Source organism: Adelges cooleyi, unplaced genomic scaffold, assembly GCF_023614345.1.
Source record: "Adelges cooleyi isolate 19-005CV unplaced genomic scaffold, UGA_ACOO_1.1 ACOO_flye_CR_arks_rails_tigmint_CR_PRNA_307, whole genome shotgun sequence".
NCBI classification, from domain to species: Eukaryota; Metazoa; Arthropoda; class Insecta; order Hemiptera; family Adelgidae; genus Adelges; species Adelges cooleyi.
Window position 1 is genome coordinate 3,656,020 of NW_026095978.1, and position 27,659 is coordinate 3,683,678.

At 32.4% G+C, this 27,659-nt stretch overlaps 2 protein-coding genes across 2 annotated transcripts; both read left to right on the forward strand.

The window, feature by feature from the left end:
- The first annotated feature begins 303 nt into the window (after positions 1–303).
- Positions 304–1,890, forward strand: LOC126839620 (cytosol aminopeptidase-like). The gene has a single exon (XM_050575015.1). It carries the CDS (start codon positions 304–306, stop codon positions 1,888–1,890), a length of 1,587 nt encoding a protein of 528 aa, XP_050430972.1.
- A 1,218-nt stretch (positions 1,891–3,108) lies between these two features.
- On the forward strand, positions 3,109–6,807 carry LOC126839621 (uncharacterized). The gene is made up of 8 exons (XM_050575016.1): positions 3,109–3,191; positions 3,263–3,461; positions 3,534–3,784; positions 4,104–4,323; positions 4,423–4,538; positions 5,511–5,721; positions 5,776–6,697; positions 6,794–6,807. The coding sequence occupies exons 1-8, from the start codon at positions 3,109–3,111 to the stop codon at positions 6,805–6,807; spliced, it is 2,016 nt and encodes a 671-aa protein (XP_050430973.1).
- Positions 6,808–27,659: the final 20,852 nt, after the last annotated feature.

Here is a 27,659-nt window from a genome sequence, read left to right on the forward strand (position 1 = left end):
GTTGAAGGTCTTTACAGATGATACAAATCCGTTGTGAAGCCTTTGGAAACTTGCAGTTGCATAAATATAATATTCGTGTGCTTTGTCCGACAGTCCGATGGGATAAATGTAAATAACAAAATAAATGCATCTGTGTGTTTTATGTACGGCCGATTAGAAAAAATTCGCTGTTATTCGACTTAATATAACGATAATTTTAGTAGAAAACACACAACACTGTCGTAACGCAGACGGACTGTTAATGGTCGGCGTTTATTTTTAAAAATTGTTTAATAGAGATCATGCGAAATGTTTTACACTAACATGCTAACGAGAGCCGCTCGTAACTGTTTTCGACAATACCGTGCGGCTCTTGGTCGTTCGGCGTACTCGACCGAGTGCAAGTCTCACGGTACCCGAAGTGGTATCGTGCTGGGCGTGTACCAAAATGGCACGTCAATGGAGTTCTCAAGAGAAGCGACGGCGTTTAACGATCGGCTGGGCGGACTCCTGGAAAAGTTGGTCGCGTCCATTGGGGTAAAACAAGGCGACGCGTTGCTGTTGAACAACCTGGACAAGGAGTACCCAAACCTGGCGGTGGCCAACCTGGGTCCGACCGACGTGGGAATGGATGCCAACGAGTACATGGACCTGGGCAAGGAAAACGTACGTCAAGGAATTGGCAAGGCCGTTGTACTGGTGACCGACGAGGGCGCCACAAAGGTTTTCGTGGACGGCCTCAATTGTCCGGAAACGGTGGCCGAGAGTGCGACACTGGCCGCGTGGAAGTTCGAGGGCACAAAGTCAATGGAAAACCAGACCGCCAACGTGACCGTCGAGGCACTCCACAGAGACGACCGGGAGCTTTTCGAGAGGGGCACCGTGTTCGGGGGTGTACAAAACCTGGCCCGCTTACTCACCGAGATCCCGGCCAACATCCTGACGCCCAACAATTTCGCCGAACAAATGATCCGTACGCTGTGTCCGTGCGGCATCACCGTCGATATCCAAGACCGTGACTGGATTGAAGCGAAGAAGCTGAACGGGCTGCTCGAGGCGTCCAAGGGATCGTGCGAGCAACCGCTATTCGCCGTCCTCTGCTACACCGGTGGCAACGATAGCGAAAAACCGATAGCGCTCACCGCGCACGCCACCACGTTCGACACGGGCGGCGCGTGTTTGCGCGAATGCGACGACATGGCCTACAAGAAGCGACACGTAGCGTCGGCCGCCACCATCGTCGGCGTGATGAAGGGCATATCGCAACTCAGCCTGCCGATCAACGTGAACGCGTACATCCCGCTGTTCGAGAGCTCCACGTCGGGCACGGCCATGCATCCCAGCGACGTGTTGCATGTCCAGGGCGGAAGGTCGGTACACGTTGACCACACGAAATTCGTGAGTCGACTGGCCATGGCCGACACACTGGCGTACGCCAGTTCCACCAACCCCCGGCTGGTGGTGCATGCGTGTACACTCAGTCAAATCGTGCACAGCGTGTTTGGAGAATTGGCTGCGCCGTTGTTCACCAACAGCCCCCAGTTGTGGAAGGAGTTGGAGAGGGCGGGCGCGTTGATGGGCGACAGGACGTGGATGTTTCCGAGGTACGACCGCAAACGTCAGATGATGATCAACGATCCGCTGGCCGACGTGGCAGTACTCGGAGAAGGCGGTGTGATGCTCGACGATCTGCCAAAAAGCGCAGCGTTCGCCAACGAGTTCATCGACAACCTGGACTATGTCCATCTCGATGTGGCCGGAGTCAGTAAAAACACCGACGAAGTGACTTACCCGTATCTGAGGAAAGAGTTTGCTACAGGGCGCATGACAAGGACCCTGCTGCAGTTTATCTATCAGTTGTCTTGTCCCCATGACCCACCACCACCACCACCGTCGCCAACAAGAAGATGATCTCTTTAAAATTCAAAATGATTGAAACAAAATTTGTATATTAATTTATATATTATAAAAATTGATTGTAAGCCAAATCACATGCTAGTTTTTATTTTAATAATTATATACATTTTTTTGTATATTGAGTAAGAGAATGATTTTATATCCAAAAATATAAACACTGAATTCACAACATTTGCGCCGTTTGTTCTAGCTGTTGTCATAGTGATTTCTTGTAATCACTATGAATAATATTCCCTTGAAATAGCCAAAATAAGATGCTAATGTTCTCTTAGAAAGTTGAATATATTCTTTAAAATCGTAGTCAAATATGAAAAATACGTTTTTATTTAAATTCTGTTAAATTCAAAATGTGCTTTTATGGAAAATTGTTTTCCCAACCAATAAATTCGCCACGGGACACGGTCATTTATATCTTATTATAACAATGTGACAGATAATTTTTCCTTAGTAAACTATCATTTGGTATACGTAGGTTTGTATATTTTTCTATGAAAGCGCGGAATTGAGGATTTTGTAATTTATACCACGGAATATTAGCTGCAATAAAACTCAAACATAAATATTCACAAGATTAATTTACGTTTTTTTTTATAGTTAAAAATGTAATCCATGCATTTTTTTTTTGAAAACATTTTGTTAATATTTACTGGGGATGGTCAAGTGGAAATATTTATTGGGAAATATGCTATATGTTAATTTGTAACAAAAAATATATACTAAATAACTATGTATTTGTTAATCGCTGGCTTCAATTATGTTACTTTTACTAGTTGCCTTGCTATTTTATTTATTTAAAACTAACAGTCAGTGCCGTATTTTTCAATAAATGTAATTAATTTTTTTTTCGTGTTCAGTTTTAAATTATGTATTCAGGACCAAATACATAAAAAGACCATTAAAGTAATTCATAAATGTGTATACTAAGTACGTTAGTAATATAAACAATACTACGTATTTTTCACTAAATCTTTGAAAACATTTATTTAAATAAATAGTTTAATCAAGGATATTTCACCGATAGCAATTCGTGTATAATCATTAATTATTACAATTGTCACTGTTTGATAAACCGTTGGTGGTATTTTCACACATTATATTCATATAATCGGTAGTATTTGTTTTGCTTGTTCTTTTATCCTTAACAAATTGTAATATATTCAGTAAATTAAATTAAATTTTTATACCTACCAATTTGTTTAACGGTAATTTATTATGAGTTTTGATAAACCGAATGATTGTCCGACTAATGAAAATAATCACGAAGACACTCTGCTCAAAAATAAACTCTACGCATGGTAACGATAAAAAAAAAGAGCACTTGGCTTAGGATTATTACTCACAAATCAATATATATATTCATTTTTAGGTTTGAAGAAAAAGGACTGATTAATAACTTACGAGCACACATTAGAGAGCAAATGATAACATCGTTGCTGGATCTGAATTCTTGGAACACTATAAAACAAAACATTACTTCTCCTAAAATTCAAGCATTCCACTTGTTAATAGCAGAGTTTTTAATTTATCAAGAAAATGTATTTACTTTACCTGTTTTCATGGCTGAAGTATAATTGAAGTTACACAAAATATTTTTTTTTTTACATTAGTTGGAAATGTTTTTTTTTTTGTTTTTGAAGGTACCATTATTGGGCAACTTAAAAAACTTTTCGACTTACGTCAATCGAGTGGGAGTATCATCGTCAAATTCTTCATTGCCTAAACCGAGGTTTCAATTAAGTGAAGTACAAGATATATTAGAAGCTTTGGGTGTACACCCCAGTTCCGATGTTACGAAAAACGTATGCCAAATATATTTTAGCCATGACAATACTGTTCCATTAATCATGAGTCTTTTCAAAGGTTTTTCTTCTATGCATATTAACCAAAAGTAAGTTGTAAGTATTTTTCATAAGCTCATAAAACAATTACTCTGATTGGTAGCGTTTGAGATCCAGTACAGGATTCATCATACTTGTTTTTAAAGACGCCTCGTTATGATGACTAGCAGAAGTGAATTAATAAATTATGAATATCAACTACTAACCACTTATTAAAAATATTTCCGCAATTATCGTTTGTAATATTTGTAATATCGTTTGTATTACATTTATCCGTAATTTTATTATTGCTTGGTTTCGTAAAGATTACTGAAACAAAATTTATATTAAATATTACTGTCAAATTAATTAAAAACAATTATATTTTAGAAACCATCAAACACAGTACACGAAACAATTGCCTATGAATAACGAAAATTTAAGGCTTAAAAAGCAAAACAAAGAAATTGTGGATAAAGTAGCTGAAGTTGAAAAAATGCCAGCGGCGCAGCATAGAAATATACTCTTTGATAAAGAACAAATAGAATATGTTACGCAACAACTTCGTACTGAACAACACCATTTATATCAGTTAATTGACATTTTCGAAGTAAGCACAATTACAAATTTTATTTCATAGTTTGATCTCAAAAGATTCTGTTTAAAGACTATACTACGTACTTTGGTTTTATTTTAAATTGTATTTTAGGAAAAGGAAAAAAAAATACAGTCATTAGAAGCTGACTATTATAAAAAATTACAAGATGTGGAAAATCAAAAATGTGAACTGAAGCTTAGAGAAATGGAAATTATAAAACAAGAAAAATTGTAAGGGCATTACATACATATACATACATTTATATATATATATGGGGCATTCTGTGTCAAACCACGCGGTCATCGGCCTGACCTCAAATTTTTTTTTTTAACTTCTTTTGATCAAATATAAGATTTTTATTTTTTTGACATTTTTATTATAAAGTCAGTCTTAAATCAAATCTTTTTGTCTAATAACAGGAGTGGGTCTAGATTTATTTCTATTTTTTTTTTAATACAATTTTGTTTTTTTCAAAATCTAAACATTTTTTTTTTAAATTTCAGTTTAGTTATTTAAAAAAGAATAAAAAATAAAATATGTCTTGGTAAATTTTGATTTTTTGCATATTTTGTGAGTAAAAAGTGAAAAATTGTCCTTACGAATAACATTAAAAATAATACAGGGGCATAGTGTGGATGCAGTGTGCCACGCGGCATTTGACGGTTAAGCTGTGTCCGTTACTGCTTGATCCAGGATGGGTGACTACCCGGGAAAATTGTCTTTATTAAAAAAAAAAATAGAAATAAATCTCGGCCAACTCCCGTTATTAGACGAAAAGATTTGATTTAAGACTCGGATTTTATGATAAAAATTTCAGAAATTTAAAACTGGTCGAAATCAATTTTTTTGAAAATTAACTTTAAAAACCTATATTTTTGGGGCAAAAACTAGTGATAAAAATTTCCAAAAAATAAAAGTCTTACATTTGACCAAAAGAAGTTTAATAAAAAAATTTGAGGAGGTCAGGCTGATGACCGCGTGGTTTGACTCAGAATGCCCCATATATATTATTTACATATCAGTATTACCAAAATTTGAAACTCTGTCTACATACGTAATTTTAATACACAAATATTAACTATTACTTCTAATTTCCAATAATTTAGTAAAATACATTACATCAAAATTTTAAAATATATTGACTTAGATTTGAGTTACAAAAATTATAGTATTATAATATTTTATGTGTGACTTTTAAGGATAAGAGAAGGAAAGTTACCAAATATTGCAGAAGAGGCAGACCAAATTGAATGTAGTCGAGTAAAAAATTTAGAGGCACAAAATGTATATTTAACTAAAGAACTAGAAGATTTTAAAATTAAACTTAACGAGCTTGAACAATACAAAACAATTGAACGCGTGAATATAAATGAAGATAAAAATAATATACTAAATGTTGAAGCGTCATTGGTAAACGTTACGATAAACTTAAAGTATATAATTGTATTAATTCTTTTATTTCAGGACAAAGAAATGGTTGGTAAATTACAAAAAGAAAATGAGGAGTTACGCGAATTTATTACAATTCAACGACATAGAATTGAAGAATTGTCGTATAGAGCTTCTAATTTGGCAAAAAAAATTGAAAAAACTCATCTAGTGTCTCCAACTCTCAGTGATGATTATCGTCGTGCAAGGACTGTAAAAAAAAAGCTTGCTTTCGTTGAAAACCTAAAACCAAAAAATCGTTTAATCCTACAACATAATTTTACTAATACAACCAGTGATCACTCGACAACTTTGTTGGAGTCGGACATTCAGACCGACGACGAAATGATACAAGAAGCAACGGCTAGACTAAATAGAATAAAAGTGGATAAGGCTAAGGTCCAACAAGACTTCGAAACTTTCCAATCTCAACGCATAAAGAGTAAAAATACTTATCAAAGGCAAATTGTAAACAGGAAATCTTATAACGAAATACGTTCATATTTATCTGATGATTCAGACTTGGATATTTTCAAAACTAATAATAGAAATAAAAGGAATTTAAAAGAATTAGCCAATAGAATTGGATATCATCGATCAATTAGACGAGACAATCATCCTATACTAAACGTCTATGAAACGAGTCCTAGGATTTTCCGAAATACGAGCATAAAAAGTTGTTCTAATGATATATCACCTATCGAAATTCCGCTATCTAATAGATTTGATTACGAATCAACCAATTCAAATATTCAATTACCGAACGATTATAATAGAAAAGTATCGTTGATAGATGAATCGAATGTGATAATAAAAAATAAACTACAATCTACAGCACCTACTTCTAAGAAAATACTTTCTGAATCTGATTCGTTAAAAGAAAATAAATCGGATACGAATGAAACAGAATGTAACATAGGTGATAGAGCGCAAACAGATATTGTAGCTAAGAATTCAAGTGATTTATCAAAGACAAATGATACAAAAATGCATAATAATAAAAACATGCGTTCAATTAGTAATGAAAAAATAATTGGTTTATCTCAAAAACCAGAAAATATACAATAGGTCCATTTGAACTAGGTAAATTCGTCAATTGATAATGGCTATAAAAACAAATTTTTTATAATGCAATATAATTGTAATATTTGAATATTTATTTGTATAATATAATCGACACCCCATTTAGTTACAACCACATTGTTTAGTTTAGAGTAATAAGTTTATATTCTTGTGTCCCCTAAAATATATATTAAAAGCTTGTGTTGAAGTATATCCTTGTTGTATTATAATACGTACCAAGTTATATTGGGCATGAACTGTTGATCAGTCTTCATATCTTTTGTATTCATATCGGATAGTAATTTGAGTTCGAAATTATCTAATGGCTCTATTAGTGTTATATCGCTTTTTAAACGATGAATTAAACAATTTGTATGTTTTTTAATATCTATGTTATCTTTCGAGATTTAAATACTAAAAAAATTAAATTATTTGTATTAACAATTGATATTCAAATCGGATTAACGCACACACCACCCCAACCACCATCTCTAATCTCTTATTTCTATTATTATATCTCTTATCAGACAACAGCGTTATTATGTCCTCCTCTTACTCGAGGGCGCCAATCCTAGTCCCAGATCCCGTTCCAACAGTTAAAAGCTTGCCTAGAATCGTGGTACATAGAATCGGCCTGTTAGGTTAGGTTTGTCTAGATGACGCGAATCGTCATTAGCGTCACATTTCGATTTATTTATAATTCTTTTAGGCGATTTATCGTCGACTCGAGTTTTCTTTTAAGGCTATTCGATATAATTATTGTACTTCTTATTTTCCTTATGTTGTGACGGACTTGTTTGTAAACGTTAAGCACACGATCGCGCATCGTCTCCACGAATCTTCCACATCTTCAGTTTACTTTCTAACATTTCGAGTTTTACTGTTTTGAAATGGGACTCCACTGGTCGCATTACTCTGGCTCACCTATACGCTATTATTGACTTTAACAATTAACACTGGAGTCCAGAGTGGAAAAAAAGAGATACATTAAATGATAAACTCTTCTAAATATGCCCCGTCATAACATATGTTCACCAAAGAGCATTGATCAGTAACATTGGCTGTCTCGAATAACGAGTTTATTCTTAACATTTGTTTTGGTTAATTGAAATCTACAGTATATTAACGATTTATTTGTGTCCGACTCGCATAAGTTTTTACCTAAAGATTCTAAACATTCTCTGTCGTCTTCTTCGTACAACTGTGGTTGCCTGCGTTACAGCTGTTTTGCAAGACGTATAAAGTGTCTAACGTCTGTTTGGGTTTCAATGGGTGATTATAATACTGTCGAGAACAGTCTAAACCACTTTTCGACTTCTAAAATGCTTTTCATATTAAAAAGAAGGCACATCCAACCAATTATGGAATTTTTACAGTTTTTATTTTGTGTTGGTTCTCTGATTGGAAACGAGTGTACACATGTTTCACTATTATTTCTGTGTAATGATTTACACAAATATTAATAATAGTGACGTTTGAGCCATCTTGATTGTCGTACAAAACACTGTAAGCCCAATTAACATAGTGAAATACTGAAGAAATTCCGTTCCACGCAACACTCAATGAGTGAATTTGCGCAAAACTGAAATCTGTCACGACATTGGCAAGTACTGGCCAACTCATTTTGTTTTTAATAACAAAACGTTTAAAAGCGGGAAACCTTTGTGAAATTGTACAAATGTCGTGTGCCGAACTGACCATTTCAGCAATTAGACATGTTAGACTCGATTTAACCGGTAATGGTACACTGACCACCAGAGCGTAGTAAAGTGGCCACTTGCAATCGGTACCATTTTTTTTTACCACTGTACGGGTTGCATCCAAATAAGCAGTCACGGAGCCTTTGGTTTTTAGTTGCTGTAGTATAGATATATGTTGTTCGCTATAACAATGAGAATAAGACGGTAAACCTACATGCTTAATATAAATTTTATTTTCAGGAACAATAAACCTCAACAAAAAATCGTGAAAATCGTCTTTATCGTAATCGTAAGCACTTAGAGCTTCTTATCTTATTTTACGCGTTATATCATTTGATTTTATGTTTTGCATATTGCCACAGTCCAGCTGCGACCCGCACGCTGCACCAATAGCATCAGATCTGTACTTAAAACTGCTAGTGCGTTCCAAGTCTTTCCTCATGAAATTACGATGGACACCTTTTACATGATTGCTTAATCCAAAGTCTTCAGTTTTATAATAAAAATTTAAACATGAACTATACACAGTGGCCACAAAACCCACTCGTAGGACATTGCTCAACTAGTACTCTAAAACTTTTGCAACCGTTGTGCAAGCAATACATGTACACAGTAATATTTGTTTTCGGATAATTCACCTACTTCGCACTAATAACACACGTGTTGTTTACGATCTTTATACGTTTTCAAAACATTGTCGGATAGTTATTCAAACGGGTAAATCCAAAAGCAGTTTCGGCCTTAATATGCGACCATTCTTCGCTATTAAAGTTAAATTTACCTTCCAAATAGTTGCAACCCTTGTAAGATGTACAATTATTGTCTCGATATTTATCCAGGTTGTTAGGATAGTTATTTTTACAGCCTAAAGGTTAAATAACACCAGCCTTTAATGGCGTTCTCTTAAAATAAGCGTTTTTTATAGGGCTCGCCGTAAGGCGAATAAGAGTGTACTGCAGCTAATTGTGATATTTTGGGTGATTGCAAATTCGAATCTACGATTGAATTCGAAAACAATTTATCCGATGAATCGTGTATTAGTAGATTGATGACCGAAAATTTCCGTAATAAGGATATAGTTTTATTGAATTAAATTTTATACAGTGGTTTATGACACAAATATGAGAAAAAACATTTTACATAACAATACAAAGATAAACATTTAAAATAATAATACAATAATAATAATTGTACACAATTTAAATATATATATATACAAGTGCGCCGATCCTAACTGTCGTTGTCAGTGAGGTGCTCCAGATAGATGTTTCGAGAAAATCCAATCACCTCACTAACGAAGAGTTTGCGTAACAACGACGCGTAGGACCGGGCTCACACCTTCTGCAGGAGCAGATCGTTGCCCTTGTCCCAAGACCTGAGTGCACCCACTAACCACTGGGTACACCACTGCTCCGGCATTGGCTTCGGCCAGCTCGGCCCGCAGCTCCTCGTACTTGACCCTATTCTCGGTGGCAGCCGCCTCAAACGAAGCTAGTCGGTTTTCACAGGGGATTGTGATATCTATGATTTAGACCTGACCGTCGCGCTACTATATTTCACGTTCAATTGATATTATGGCCAAGTTTGTCGTTTTTTCCTGATTTATTGTGGTTCTTAAGTATTTTTCGATCAACTTTAATTTAGAGAATTATCTCTCAGCTGTTGCTGTTGTAACTGGTAATGTGAGCATACTCCTTAATGGTATAGCAACTTTAGCATAAACATCACCAACGCTATTGCTAAGGATTTTTTGTAAAACATGATGAGGTGAAGTACCTTTTTCTATTATTTCTGAAAGAAGGCAAAGTTCATCATACAATTCAGTTCCACTGATGTCCAAGTTTTCACCAATCTGTAAAATAATTTAAAAGAACCAATCTGTAAGTTGTTAACTACCACTTCTCGTTTTCGAAGGCTCAATTCTCTTAAAAACAAATAGTGAGCAACAATAATACGGATAAATGACGGGATAATTTCCAAACAAAATACCTAATTTTGCTACGAAGGTTGTAGCCTGAAGTCTTTTCATTCAACTGCCACCAAATACTATACATTGCAATACGGGACAGTCAATGATAAGAAATCGCGACATAGCCCCCGAAATCGTAGTGGTTGCTTATATCTACATAATCAGGCGTTCACAATATACTTTTTTAGATTCCAACTAAAATAAACATTAAAAAAGAAGAAATAATTTTAAATTATATTTTATAACTTATTCTACATGTTATGACGGATATATTTGTATGTTGGTTCTTATAATTAAAAGAAAATTAAACAAATAAAATGTATTATTAAAAAATTATACTATTTATTTATTTTATTTTCAAAACGGGCACAATTGCTTAAAGAAATAATATACAGTGATATACATTATATTTATATACTTAAAAATAATACTAAAACCTACTAAGCGTAGAAAAAGATTGGTCGCATTAGCACTCAAAGACGAAAAAAAGTTGAATAAGATAGTGGGATAATTAGTCAATAAACAACTAATGCAAAAAACTTTCTAAACAAATTAGTGACTTTAGCTTTACTAGAACAAGGATTATTATTTTAAGACTATATTCATAAAGGACTCTAAAGGTAGAATTTATTATTAGAAAATAAGTGTAACATTAAAACTAAAATGATTGAGTTAGTTAATTTTTACATACTTATAATTCCTAATATTTGTATAAATTGTAAATTCCTATTTATAGATAAGAAATTAAATGTCGCTATAAATTCTTTTATAAAAAAATGTAATAATCAGCTACAATTTAAGACTGTAAAAAACAAAAAGTTAAAAAAAATAATGAGTTTGTAATAAAGTGTGTAAACAGTTAATAAATTACAAATGTATTTCTTAAACACAATATAAGATAATTATAAAACACAAAATCATAGACACCAATATAACTCATAACGTGTAATGTATAATATTTGATCATCGACATAATATTTAGTAATATGTTTGTAATTTGTATGATTGTATTTGATAATAATAAAAATGTGTCATAATATTTACTATTTTGTTAGCGCCCGGCCTAAGATGTATAGGCAACCACTATGATTTCGGGTGGCATACTTTTGTCGCGATTTCTTATCATTGGCTGTCCCGTGTTGTAATATATAGTGTTTGCTTCCACCATCCACAGTGATCCCTTCCTCAAGTTCTGCCGGGGCAAAATTTAAATTTTTAAACTTCAAACATTAACCAGCCGAGTTACTGCTCACTTACAGGCGCTTTTTCCCTTTTTTTAAAATAATTGTTTAGCGACAACCGATTTCTAACGTTTTGTTGCCACTGTTGTTTTTTAGTTTTACCTAGGTTAGGTGTAGCAGCGTTGGCCAGCGGCTCTACCAGTACTGTAAGTAGCGAGTTTTATTATTATCTGTTTTGGATTATTTATATATAAATACAACTAATCTGGTACGTGTACATTTAGTTCAAATAAAAAAATTAAGAATAATTTAGTAAAGAAATAAAATAATTGAATATAAAAATAAACTATTAACCACAAAAATAATACTCTATAGCGTATACGTAATTGGGCAACAATGTTACCATCTTCAGTGCATACAAAAGACTGGTCGACAACCAGTTTTGAATAATTACTTTTAAAGTTATTTAAGTTTATAATTAAGAACGGGAAGTAAAAAGCGGTTGAGTAATGTGCTCTGGCAAAAATAAAACTACACATCACCGTTCCTCCTGCCCTAAATTTTAAACTTTATTCTAAACTGGTTATCGACCAGTCAAAATGTTCAGCAAATTATTCTTAATTTACAAAGTTAATTAAAAATAAATTTACCATCAAAATTTCAAAAGTTTAAAGTGCTCTGGAAAATACTAAAAAATAATCAGTGTGTGTACCTTGCGTTAGTTCTTCTCGCTTAACCAGTTGTAGCTGTAGATCTTTGACTTCATTCCACTAATTTATTCAAATCCAGCATATTAATTAGTCAAACATCGTATCTGGGAAGTACTTAGAAGGCCTAAACATTTCTTTCACATTTTTTCAATTAAAAATAACGATCAGATTGTATTTGATAATTTATAAATTGTAATCTAAAATCTGTCAAGTACCTATAATAGAACAGAGATATCTTCAACTACTTATTTTTAAAATATGTGGCTAAGCTACTATCACTGTCGTGAACCACAAGATGCTTATAAATGGGCGTATATCGATTCCACCGAAATAACCTTTTTACCTATAAAAAATGTATCGATTGCGCGGTCTATCGACTCCGATATTTTTTTTTTTTAGTTGTCAGAAGGTACAAATCCATAGAATCGGTATTATGATAGCACGGAATGGCGGTATTGTAACCCGTGCCCCCGTATGTTAAGAAAATTATAATTATCTAGTTTTAAGAATTGACAGGGACTGTTCAATCTTATGTAGGGAGGGATGTAGTATAGCATATTGCTTAATAGTTAGGAATGTTCGATGTATTATAATAGTATTAGTATTAATATGCGATTGAGCTATGTCGAAACCTCTGGTGTCGGGTGTCCGGGACCCATCCGTTCACACGAGCAAATCGCCGATTGAGTAGTCGGTATTCAGTAGTTCATTCAAGCAGAACCTCTTATTGTTACAGAAACTCTTAAAAGTTAAGTTTTATTTTAATAGTATAAGTTTAATAATAAAAATCTACAATTTATTTTAGTCTTTAATTTGTTATTGGTTATTCTTTCTTTTTGAAAACACCTACTTTTTGATCAACCTAAGATCCGGCCTAATCCATTTACATCAACGGATATATGTAACACATACTTACGTCGGTTGTGTGCCCGTTGACAGAGAAATAATAGCTGAAGCTAAGCGTTGTGCATTGTCTGAACGAGGTTTATGAACATTGGCCTTTTGGATTATTTTTCTATTTCACTATATTATTTTCCCATTTTTTATTTTGACACATACATTATAATCTACCTATATGATCACAGTCGTATACCGGTAACCGGTTTGCTAAAATAGACGGACAATTATGTGAAATTTATCTACATATTGATATTTTTTACCATAACAAATACAACGGCTGTCTTCGTCTCTTCAAACAGACGTACTTGCATGCTTTAAGTACTTGTATTTTGCAAAATGCAGTTTTTTAAACATTTTTAATTTTATTTTTGAAATTCAGCGCGTTTAGGTTATTTTTTTATTTGTTAACATCTGGTCATTCTATACCATAACCGCTGTGTAAATCTGTCGTGTCGCTTATCTCTCATTGATCGGTGTAGGAGGGAGAGAGACGGGCATTATCGGTCACTTTATTAACTGGTATGGTAAAACATCGTTTTAAACGTTTCAACGTTATGACCTGCAAACGTCTTTTTTCATCGGACTACAGTTGGACACTTCCTACTTCCTTTACACTATTAAATTTTTTATTTTAATTTTATTTGTTTGAGGAATTGCGTTCGATTTTTGTCGTTATGGTGTATAGTTGTTTATTGCGTGCTGCTACACGGGATCACGGAGTCGCCTTGCACAAGTATGTACATTTTTATATTTAACATATAAACACGTGTTTCGTGTATTATGTGTTTTCTAACATAGGTTTCCGGCAAATGATGTAGGAGGACGCAGACAGCGATAGATAGAGTTTGAATTCCAGCCTCTCGGTCCGCCGGCGGTCTAAGCTCTACCTCATCCTAAAAATGAAATACTGTAATTTTTATAACAGAAAAAATCAGCCATTTTTCGGCCGAGTCTGCAACCACGATAGAGCATTTCATGTCTCGTTGAAGTACCGAATACATTTAGATTAGTTGTGGATTTATTAAAAAAAAAAAATTACATGGAGCTTCCAGTTATAGCATAAGGCCAAGGAGATTAAAAAATTATGTGTAATCAAGTTTCTGGCTAAAATTGTAGTGTTTATTATCTGGCCAAAAGTAACTAAACATAGAAAATTTGGGCCCTTAATTTATTTTGAATTTATCATTTAGTTCTCTAATTTGAACGTACAACATATCTCTTATCTCCCACCCCTATCTCCCAATTCCTATCTTCTACCCCCATGTAATGGTTTCGTAACGCTTTTGTAAAGAACGCATTTTTGGTAACGCTTTTGTAACGAACGCTTTTTTCGGTTATGTGCCAGAGCTAAGACATGAAAATGTCAAAAAGAAGCGAGAGAATGTCGAATTAAATGCTTACCTCGACCGGGGCAGGTCGGCCGGCTACAACTGGCAAGGCGCCGATAAGGTCCGGCAAGCCAACATCCTCTACTTCGACTTCCTCCTCAACAACTGGAGCTACCACTCCAACCTTTGTTAAGGACATCATTTTTATATATAGTTGTATGGGAGAGATAATTAATGTGAACTTTTGTCAACAATTAGCAATTCGCTTACTTATCCACAGACATATATATACATATAATAAATTCATATTAGTATTCATATTCTGAATAAATTTAAAAAAAAGCATATATCCATATATGTAATAATGTCCAGGTTAGGTTAGGTTAGCCACCACATATAATAATACTCCATAGTTATTGTATAATTGTAATAATTCGGTAGGTAGATAAAAAAGTTAAATATCCAAAGTTGTTTTCAAAATACTAAGTTGGGAAGGAGGGAAATGCAAAAAAAACTTTGAAAAAATTGAGATCACATTATATAAAAACAATATTGGAAAAAAAGTAAAATTAATATTTAAATCCTATGAGATATTGAGTGACCCATGATAAAAGAATCACCTTGTATACTTAAGTAACTATTGATTTTAAAATGGCTACAAACATTTAAATGTAATAGACGAATTTGTAAAAATATAAATATATAAGTATATATAGCTAATAATAACTAATAATAATATAATGCTCCACACCTCACTCATAAACTAAAAAACTTTCAACTTAAAAAAATAATAATTGACTTGGTTAATAATGAAGTCCAATAATACTTTCATTGCCGTGTTATGAATACTTTATCTGTTCTATTAATTAAATAATATAAAATCGATACCCTGTGCTAACTAACTGTTATGTTAAAAAAAATCTTCAACTAACTTATTATTTAGTTGGCCCACCAATAAACGCTATAAGTCACTACTTAAGAGTTTAAATTAGTGAACCCTGTTGTTATATTTATTGCTGTATCAAAAGTAAATTTTAGAAGTTTTAAAAGTTGGATAAAAAATTACTTATCCACAGGTCACTAAATTATGTTTATCGAACCACCTATCAAACTATTACTTAAAATCAAACCTATAATGTAACCGTTTATGTAAGTTGCAAAATGGGCTAATTATTTTTAATAATAATTTATTGGATATCTAAGTAGTTAATAATATATTGATTAATAACAATTTACGTTGTTGATCACCTCCAAATAAAAGGTACAAACAAATTAACCTAACCGTAAAACATTTTTAAAAAAAGAATATAGAAAAATTGATATAATGCCAATAAAAGTCAGTGATAATTTTTAATGCAAATCATTGGAGAATTAAAACTAAAAAAATCAAAATTAAACGTATCTGTAAAAGAATACGGGCTTACCAGTTTTGCATGAATACATATTGAATTACCAGATTAGTAACCTAATAACGCAGCCTATATGCTCTGTCACCACTGTGCTAACGTTTAGTGATACTTAGTGACTTTTTAACTAATAAATATTCATGATTATGTATACTTATGACGTACTATTGAAGGCACAGCTGCATTAGTAAGGCGACGTCGGTGCACTACTCTTGTGTAATCTTCTGGTTTAAAATGCCTCGAACAGAGGACTGAATTCCGTAAAACGTCGCGGAGATTTATACCCGTTAGCTTCCACAAACTCTAACCATGTCTTACTTATCCATAGACATTGTAAAAAAACAAAATGGGGGAAAAAATAAAATTTCTTATTAAATCCTATAAGATATTGAGTCATTAATAAGTCATTTAAAATGAAATTCAATAATACTTTCATAGCCGTATTATGAATACTTTAACTATTCTATTAATTAAATAACATAAAATTATATTTAATGCAAATCACTAAAAAATTAACTGAATGTATACTAAAAAATTTCAAATTAAACGTGTCTGTAAATGAATACTGGCTTACCAGTTTTTACTGCACGCTTTGCGTTTTCCAATTTCAATGATTTGTTTATTATTCATATTAAATTACCAGATTAGTAACGTACCCTATGTTCTGTCACCACAGTGCTGACTTGTAGTTGTACTTATTCATGATTATTTATACTTAACACGTACTACTGAAGGCACAGCTGCATTTGTAAGGCGACGTCGGTGCACCGCTCTTGTATAATCCGCTGCATTGAAATGCCTTGAACAGAGGACTGAATTCCGCAAAACGCCACGGAGATTAATGCCGTTGGCTTTCACAAACTCTAACCATCGCTGTCTGCGGCCTCCAACATCATTTGCCGGAAACCTATGTTAGAGAACACATAAATGAAACACGTGTTATATGATACACAAAGATATTTACTTGTGTAATGCGACTCCATCAGCCCGCGTGGCTGCACACAATAAACAACTCTCGACCATAACGTCAAAAAATAAGTTTAATAACAAATAAATGTAAAGAAACACTACTTTAAGTGCGACGGGAAAAGATCGTTTGCAGGTTATAACATTAAAACATTTAAACGATGTATTACCAGTTAATAAAATGACCGATGGTGTCCGTCTCTCTCCCCCTATATCGGCCTATGAGAGATAAGCGACACAGCATATTAAACAGCGGTTATGGTACAAACTACCGAGTGCCAACCATAAAAAAAAATCCCATCACTCCCTGAAGTTCAAAATTCAAATTTAAATTTAAAATGTTTTGGAAACTGTATTTTGCCAAAACACATGATACATGAAACACGTGTTATATGTTAAATATAAAAATGTACATACTTGTGCAAGGCGACTCTGTGATCCCGTGTAGCTGCACACAATAAACAACTCTCGACCATAACGTCAAAAAATCGAACGCAATTCCTTAAACAAATAAAAAAAAAATAAAAAATTTAATAGTGTAAAGGAAGTATAAAGTGTCCAACTGTAGTCCGATGAAAAAAGACGTTAGCAGGTTATAACGTTCAATTATTTTCCAGAAAAAATATTTATTTGTTCTTTAATGTTTATTAACCAAAATAAGAAATTTTGTACATTTAATCCAATATTAATAAATTTCCAATTTTTAAGATTATGAAATATTATGCATATTTAGTTTGTATACTCATATAGGTATATTAAATATAATTTGTATTATAAAACTTATTTCAGAAAATATACACAAGGAGAAGTCGAGAATAAATGAGAATTTTAGAAAAGCTGCAGAGTGGATAAATGAACAAAAGCAAAGGATCACTCAACTAACATTTAGGAAAACCATAGTAAAATATTATTTGAGATTAATATTTTTCTATTAACTATTATATAATGATTCTCAAAGATTTTTCTGATGTGTTTCGTTGTATAAATTAAAATAATTTTGTAATTACAAAATAGTTAAATATCATGGCTTAAAAGTTATAATTGAGAAAACCATATTTGTTAATATCTAAAATAATATTCTGAGTAAATTTTCAATTCAAAAATAAAATAATTTATTAACTATTAAATCTAAAAGAGTGAATTACAACTCGAATTATTACTTCTATTAGAAGTAGAGAAAACCTATTTTCTTATCTAAGGTATAACCCTCTCGATTTTAATTTAAAAATGTTTTACAGCGTATATACCTAGAAATATGTTAAACATATTGATTAGAAAGTCAAAAAATATATACTACAAAAAACTAAAACGAGCTAATTCTGACAGTATACTGACTTGAAGTATTATTAATGAGATCATAGGAAAACCAAGCAAATATAAAAATAAAATAAATAAGATTACAAATAAAGCTGGTATTCTTACTGAATCTAAAACTGTAATTTGTAATGAATTAAATGACAAATGTGGTAAATCATTTAGAATTAGAGCTTATAAATTCAGATATTTTACAATTTAAACATGTTAATAATAACAAAGACAGTATATTTCTTAATCCAAATGAGCACTGAAGAAATTAGTAAGCTTATAAGATTAAAAATTATAATTATTTTTATAAAAATGATTTGAAAAATTACTTACTAAAAAAAATGTCCAAATCCATTATCTATTGTTTTAAATAAATCTTTATTAATTGGTCATAATCCTTTAGCTTTAGAAAAATGTATCACAACCCCATTATTTAAATCGGGTCATAAATTAGCATGTGGTAATTATCGACCGATCTCACTATCATTAACTTGATCAAACAATTTTGAAAAATGTATCAAAAGAGCACTTCATTTTTTAAAACATAAAATCTTTCTTTTAAATTTCAAAGTTTGGTTTCAGAACTATGTAGATTGTTAACAACTAATGCACTGGTGCACTCTTTAGGGTTGATAACTTTGTTACCCAAAATATTGATAAAAATTATAAAGTTATTATGTGTATTTTTCTGGATGTACAAAAGACTTGATTGCGTTAATCACGAGTGATTAATAAAATAGTTAGAATATTCGGGTTAGGTAAAGTCAATAACCTGTTAAAATCTTTTTTAAGTGAAAGAACTTAAAAAGTTAAAATTGATGATTGTTATAGTGAAACTCGAGGCATAACTTCTGGAGTACCACAGGGAACAGAATAATACTGTTGTAGGTCCTTTATCATTTATATTTTTAAAAATGATCTGAATAAAAACAAACATAGACACACAATTACTACGCTTTGTGGATAATACTGCTATTTTATTATCTGAACCAACAATTGGAAATGTATACTAAGAGTCAAATAAGATTTTAAATAATGCGTACGCTTGGTTTTGTAAGAATAGGTTATCTATAATTAAATATACTAAGATCTAATTGTATATGCTTTGAACAACATGCTGTTAATGAATAAGATAGCTGATAGAAATAAGCAAATAGTCATTCTCAATTCAAATTTCTTGGTTTTATCATAGATTATAGACTTAAATGGGATAGTTGTATCAATATTGCATTAATAGTACCTATTTGAAGGACATTTTTCTACATATTAAATGAATCTTATAAAAGAGTTATTTCGTGCAATCAATTTTGTTCTTCTGGTATATCCCTTTGGGGAGGAACTTTAATCAATCTGAAAATTTAAAATCATTTAAAAAATATATTAAAAACTTAGATTTATCTGAGGTCCGAAATGTATAAGGAGGTATATCATTGTTCTAATAAAAAATATGTATGTATTGTTTTATATTATGTACAATATAATTTATAAGAACTCGCTACCCCAGCACAAGTAAGTGTTAGGGAGTGCTGCAATATTGTTATATAATTATTAAAATGATGTAAATTTTGTATTGTATTTTGTCAATAAAATTATATTATTATTAGGTATTAAGTAAATAAGTCATTGACTGATCGTAATGTACCTCTACAAGCTCGGAGCTATTCCTTAAGGAAAATTACATAGCGGAATCTGTCATTTTTTTTTTTAATATTCCAAATGACCAATCTCAATATCAAATCAGACATCGTCTAATAACTCAATGTGTAGTAGATAGCAGCTATAGATAGTAGCTATAGTTTTAAAGCCATATGCTAATAAAGAAAAAAAAATCATTATTCGATATCGTACACCGCGTCAGACGGCAGGACTAAATTTCCAAAAATTGTTTAATAAACAAATCTCCAACGCTGCAAAATAAATATTAATTAATAATTATACACGCGGGTACCCCACCTTTTAAGGACAGAGAAGTACGATTAATGAGGTGAATTTTCTGTAACTTATTAAATGTTGTTGCACCTAACGATATGCAGCGCAAGCTATAATTCTTTACATATTTTTCACACTCCCACGTATAGATATTATTTCATAAGCGCGGCTACAACTATAGAGTTATTTATAGATAATATATATTTAATTAATTACGTGTTTTTATATGATCTGTGTATGCAAGATAAAATTAATAAAATACACGTAGAGTCTGTAATGCAAATAGTATAACAGCGCGACCTGTCGGTCAGTGCCAATTGTCGGACGTGCGGATGTGTCATGTGCAGCGATAGCGGAGAACGGTCGCCACCGGGGCCGGTGCCAGTGGACTAATGTAAAAAAACGTGTGCAGGTGATCGATAATTGAGAATAAATACAGACATAATCAAATAAAAATAATAAACCTTCAATTTTCAATGCCTAATACTATTCTTTTCACAGCTTCGCCTCTAGCATCTCTATTTCTGTAAGATTGTAATTTAGTGTTGCATAGAACTTCTTCTTTTTCATAACAGTCTATAAAACGCATTGTTTGTTCGTCATTCATTTTCATAACGTTTTTATTTACACTCATGTTGTTGATATAATAATAAAATAATAAATGTATTATAATTAAATAACTTTCAACTGAGTAAAATAATTTATAAGTTATTACAAGTATTTTTAGTCAAAATGTTCTGAAAAGATATACATAATCAGACAAACAGTACCAGTTACATTGTATCGATACTATGTATACATAAAAATGGCAGACCATAATATTCGAGTTCCGAACGCTGTAAAATTCGATGCTGCTTAGTTCATTTCCAGGGACAAACTTGTTAGTCGGTCAGATGTCAGCATATTCCATGGATTTTAATACTACGTTGTTACAATAAGTACATTTTGTTGTTTGATTCCTAAAGTGAATAATGTTTAGTTTTAATTTTGTGACAAAAAAAAGTTTTTCAGTCGAGTCTGCAACCACGAACGAGCATTTTCATGTCTCGTTGAATTAACGAATAAATTTAGAGTAGTGTTATAGTCTATACATCAAGCTAGTATCTATGGTGGCTAGTAAACATATCATGTTTCTGGCTAATAATTGAACAGCTGCAAACATTCTACAATGTCTGTTGCAGTGAAAAAAACTGACTCCCTCTAGAAAGTATTAGTTTATTATTGGAAATGACATTTTTTATTAAAAGAGTTTGTCAGTATCTAAGCATTGTATTGTTTTGGTTTTCACCTCTAAAGTTGTTAGTATAAGTATACAACTTTTTGACATTTGGTTTTTAACAAATCCAAACATGACAGTTTTTTATTAATTTTTTTAATGTTATAAAATAATAGTTTAAATGTCTTTAAATGTCTCATCTCCGCATCGCAGATAAACGTATTAAAAATGTACAAGATGTAGAAAAATTTACTTTGAAAAATAAATCAGAATACATTTTGATTATGAGCTTACCGTTATGATTTAAGGTCAGATTCTATTTGGGGGGGAAATGTTTTTACTTATTCCTAATTTTATTTTATCCAGTAGCGCGAAACCATGTAAAAATTCATCTATACACAAAAAAATACAATTGGTTAGCGATTGTGGGGGTTTGTTACTAATTTGTGTGTGAATTTGTATATGAAAACTCTCCTATAATGTTTCGTTTTATTTAGGTATATATTATATACTTCAGTCAAATTAGTGAACAGATAATAATTATTGTTACATAGTTTTTATCTATTTGCTGGACGGACGGTAGCCAATCTCATCGGCTGTGCGGAATTCGCCGTCTTTTTCTTCAATGACAGGTGTTGTGGAAGAACCGGCCTTTGCAGAGTCTCCGGGGTTTTCGCCCATCTGAAAGCTACCGATTGTCTTGACCGTCGACATGCGTGGGGGGTTCTTGCCCTCGCCAAAACATGGTTGCACACCCTGCTGCTCGTTGCCGTTACCACTCATTTTCAACACGGGCATACTCACAGTAGCCTTAAACGGCGCCTTGTTGACAACCGACATTTTCTTGTCGCTCATTGTGCACAAAAATGTGTATGAACCAAATAATTTGACGGATTTATCAACGGACACTAAAAGCCACAACTCGACCGTGAATTAGTTGCAACAAACTAATAGCTACGTATAATAAAAACTATATAGCCAGCACGATAAATTTGTATAAAATGTAGAAAAACATTTTATAATATATAAACCGTGCAAATAAACTAGTAATTAATTTCCAATACAATTACTAAAGGTTGTATTGCATAGCCGTGGAAATCTAAAACTTTATAATTATAATATTATAATTGTTACCGTTCCTTTTTAAACCATACAGAGGTTTCCCTCACAAATAATCATAGGTCGTTTTGGAAATTTATTCATAAACTTAAGTATACCCCGAGAATTCCGGATGTGATTAATTTTAAATAATATTTTTTGTTCAGATAAAGTTGAAGCTCCTAACTTGTTTAGTAAGTTTTTTAGATCTACTTATGGGTCTCCTAATACCCCATTTAATGTACCGTTTGCGAATACTTTACCTATTGATCTTCCTAATAATGCTTTCTTCTCTCTTGACGAAGTCTTATCTGGCTTAAATATGCTTCGCGGGGTCATTAAGGTTGGGCCTCATGGGATTCCTGAGGATTTCCTTTACAAACTCAGATTTTCTCTTTGTTGGCCTCTCTGGCTTATATTTAAGAAATCATTAAATGAAGATGTTTTTCCAGAGTGCTTGAAAATTAGTACATTTTACCCTCGTTAAAAAAAGAGTGATCCATCTAAAGTAGAGAATTACCGTCCTATTACTTGCCTTTCCCACATTGCTAAATTATTTGAGTCCCTTGTCTTTAAGTCCAAAAAATCTTCTGTTAACTCGTGCCTTATTGATGAACAACGTGGTTTTCGCCCTGGTCGTTCTACATTAACTTGCGCTCTTGTCCTAAATTCGTTTATAATGGATTCTTTTCGTCAAGGTGCTCAAGTTGATGTTATTTACACAGACATTGAAAAAGCATTTGACCGAGTTGACCATTCTATCCTTTCAAAAATATTAGTTAATAATGGTTCCGGTGAACCTCTCCTCTTTTGGATTAATTCCTATTTGCGTGATAGAAAAAAAACAGGTAAATATGGGTAGTTTTTCTTCAAATATCATCATTCCTCCCTCTGGAGTTCCTCAAGGGGTTATACTTTCGCCAATGTTATTTTCTTTGTTTATTAATAATACTAATTCAGTTCTTTTACATTCTAAATTACTTTTGTTTGCTGATGACATAAAACTTTATATGGAAATTACATCTGAAGATGATTGTAAACTTCTTCAAGACGATCTTAATCGTTTAGTATGTTGGATCGAATCGGTTGGGCTATCTTTTAACACTTCTAAAGAACTAAAAAGAAACTGAATTAGCACCAAACTGCCTCCTCATACTAAAATAATCTTAAATAGGTATTTGAGTATTACACAAAACATTATTAAAAATAAAAATAGAATTTGGCTTCATTATTTGTGGTTTAACTATTTCTTCAGCTTGCGTAAATGTAAACAGCTTCACACCTTCTAGACCATCAAAAATTTGTTTCAAAAAAATATATTTTTCTTGGTTAAGAGTTTTTGTATACAAATAAACGTTTTCAAATTTTAAACCATTTATGTGTGTAAGAAGATTAAACATCACATTTGTTTTTCCTGAACCGCTAGATCCAACAATACTATATCGAATACTTTCAGGTAGTAAAGAGCCGTGAATTTCTTTTTAAAAAAGTTCTGTGAAATTTCTGTTTCTATAAATTTAATAATAATTAATTTACTATTCTGTTCTATATAACTCATTTTTTTTATATATATGGTATATGTAAATCATAATGAAATTATATTATTACATTTATTATAATAACTTCTTAAACGTGGGCTCTTTAATCTTTTAAGTAATAATTATTTAAATAAAAAATCTGTATAATATTAAACAAGTATAAAATAACACATAATATAATTAAAAAAGATATAAAAATCACATAATACAATTAAAAAAAGATATAAAAATCACATAATTGTGAAATCGTTAGCTTTCAGTTTCACAAAAAAGCTAAAACAGTTTTACTATATAATTGTATTGTTCTCATTTATATTACTGTTACACATATTTATATACTTTTAACAAATCTGATTAGCGTTAATTTGTAGGAAAAAAAAATAATCTAAAAATGGTTCAAGAAATAAATAGTTGTACCGCTTCATCTACCTCTTCATTACACACCTCACAAATATCAGGTATAGGACTGATGCAGTCTACACAAAACCACCCATGACCACAGTCTACATATATGTATCGTATGCCTTGAGGTGCATCCCTCCATTGCCTCCAACATTGAAGGCAACTAGTCCCAGTCGGATCGAGAAGGCTATTATTATTGTGCATCCATGAGCCTGTTAGAGTTATTGACAAATTTATGGTAATACTGCATAATTAATTCATTTTACACTTACTGTGATTACCCACTCTAGGTAACATTATGTTTATTTGTAGAGTGGAAGGCAATGTCGCTTTACAAATAGGGCAACTGGTCAACCTATCGCTACAATTATCACAACACCATCCATGGCCACACGGTAAAAGAATATTGATCCCAACAATTTCCTCCCTCCGTTCCAAGCAAACAATGCATCGGTCATATTCTTCACCTATTGATATCAGTGAGTATTACTATTTTTTTTTTTAGCTTCTATGCGAAGCTTAAAAAGTATTGTATTTACAATGATGTTTTTTTAAATTTTTTGTGTCTGTAGGCACCTATAATCTTTAAAACTACTGAACCAACTTTTTTGTATAGGAACACTATAGATCAGAAATCGTAAGGTACTTTATTGGACCAAAAATGTAAAAAGTTCATCCCCTCCCCTTCAAAATACAATGAAATTAGCTCCATAACTTTTTTAAAAATAGGTCTAATCAATAGGTATCAATAGGTCTAGTTAGTTTCAAATTTGTATAAAATATCTTTTAAACATTGACAAACCGAAAAAATATCATAAACCCTAGAAGGGATAGACTTTTTTATTTCACTTTTTCGTGCAAAATTTTATGGATTGAGGTTTGAAAATCTTACCGAAGGCAGATCTAACATGGGGCTAAAACTTAAACAATTTTCTCGAAAATCCATAGTGAAAATTTATTTTTAAGTACATAATTGTCATTAGATACAATGGTTTTAACGATATTTGTATTTTTATCTGTAAATACTGGACATCCCTTACTACTTCTCACTTACATATACTACTTCATGCTGTACTGGTTTATAGAGTTGTAACGATTACACCTGACCGTTACTACTCGCCGGTGACTCTAGTCTGCCTCCGACATTTCTACCATGCTTAGAAAGATGGGATGGCAGTCTCTTCTCCTCAACAGGTTGTCCTGCCCAGTGAGGGACACCACCCGTGGCCAGATTTGAACCAGCAATGAATGCGTGAGCACCGCCGCCACAATACCTTCATCTTCAAGTTGATTCAAGTCATCAGCAACTTCTTCATTGGGACCAACAACTATAAATTCTAAATTAAAAAAACTCTTATAATATTTTGAATAATATGAGTTGCGCATACCTTCGATTTCTATTGGATTCGTGGATGTAGGAGCAGGTAAAGTCACAATTATGGGCTCTGGTTCTGCTCTAGGTGCTACTGACCGAATGGCTCTTGATATGTGTGCTGGAATTCTCGGTGCTGGTGCGCGTGTAGCTCTAGCCACTGGTAATGATGGCCGAAGTGATGGTGGAATTATTGCTCTAGGAGCTGTTATTGGTACAACAACCCTAGGTTGTGCAGGTTACCGGTGCACGTGTCAATATTGATCTGTGTGCCGACGCACGTATAGGCATTAGTGCCGGTGCAAGATTCATTCTTGGTGCTGGTGCAAGATTCATTCTTGGTGCTGGTGCCAGTTCTGGTACAGCAATAGGAACGAGTTGTCATCCTTTGATCTCTAATAAGTGGCGGTGGTTGAAGGGGATGAAGCAATTATCCAACAGGAGGTACATCATTGAAGAACTTATCTAATTCAATTTGTAATTATAAATAAATAAATTATACATTCTGTTCTAATTTTTACCGGTTGATTCTTTTAACGCCTACCCCAGTTTTCTTTTAAAACTATTACAATTTTTTAGGTTTTTTTTTTTTAACATTTTTGTTTATGCTTTATTACATTATTGAACAGTACTCAAAGTTTATCTTTTTAGTATTTTCTAGAGTTTTATTAACTTTTGAAACTTAAATGGAAACATTTACTATATTTCATTAACATTTTTTTAAGTTAAGAATAATTTGCTGGAAATGTCGATTCATGGATAGTCAATTTTGAAATAAACAGTTTTACATTTTTAGGTATTTTAATTCACGTATAATTTTTTTTTTTAATAGAAAAATTAATTCAATTTATTGAAATCACTTACAGAATGTTAATGTAGTTAAATAATATTTAAAGATCAGAACAAATTCTCAAAAAGTTTTTTGAAGAACTTTTTTTATAAATGTTCTTATGATGGAGTTCTCGAAACAACTTAATAATAAAAAGTCTAACAAAAAAGTTCTTGTATAAACTGCTTCAAAAGAATTCCTAAAAAAAAGTATGTTAGAATAAGAACTTTTTCAAAATAAAAGCGCACAGCCCTGATTTAAAAAGTTTACTAGTATGGGCCATTAAAAGAATCACTCACAATCAGTATTGTTCTTGTTTTTTTTAAAGCTGGATGTTTACCCATGACTAATGAACCTATTTCCTGAATCCAACAACCTTGAGTCATATATGCCACTCTTCTCAAAAACCTTTACTACTTTTTAATATTTTTTTTAACTTTTTTATTTTCCATATCATGAGCTAATAAGTTTAAAATATGAGCTGGACAGTCATATGTTATAATATCCAAGTTTTTAGAAGTTCCACTATTCATATCAGATTTCACTAATTCATACCTCATTTTACTCATATTGGATGCATTGTCGGTGACCATACTTCTTACCTTACAATCAATTGTTTTACATTTGTTTATAGACTCTACAGCTAAACCAAATAAATACTCAAAAGTGTGACTTTGATCACAGGCGTCTATAGAGTATCAATTAAGCAGACAGTGCCATCGCCCATCTTCGACATTATACACAGAAACACAAACTACAGGTTCATTATGGACAGTTACAAATACTCAGAGGAGACAGACAATTAAAGGCCAAATGAAATTTCTTACCCAGAACCTCTTTGTTCTTTTCTTTTTTTAAGTCTCCTGTTTTTTTTTAAATTAAATTGTATACGCTACAACTGCAGCTGCAAACCGGTTTTCGGTCCGACATTTTTCGTACAAAGTATTATCATCAACTACGCTCTAAATGCTCTCGACAGAAATATCATGTACAAATGTACACAGGTCAT

Coding starts and splice junctions, on each gene's coding strand:
- LOC126839620 (XM_050575015.1), top strand. CDS start 304: ATGCTAACGAGAGCCGCTCGTAACTGTTTTCGACAATACCGTGCGGCT.
- LOC126839621 (XM_050575016.1), top strand. CDS start 3,109: ATGAGTTTTGATAAACCGAATGATTGTCCGACTAATGAAAATAATCAC. Junction 3,785..4,103: donor TCTATGCATATTAACCAAAA/GTAAGTTGTAAG, acceptor ATTATATTTTAG/AAACCATCAAACACAGTACA. Junction 4,324..4,422: donor AGTTAATTGACATTTTCGAA/GTAAGCACAATT, acceptor ATTGTATTTTAG/GAAAAGGAAAAAAAAATACA.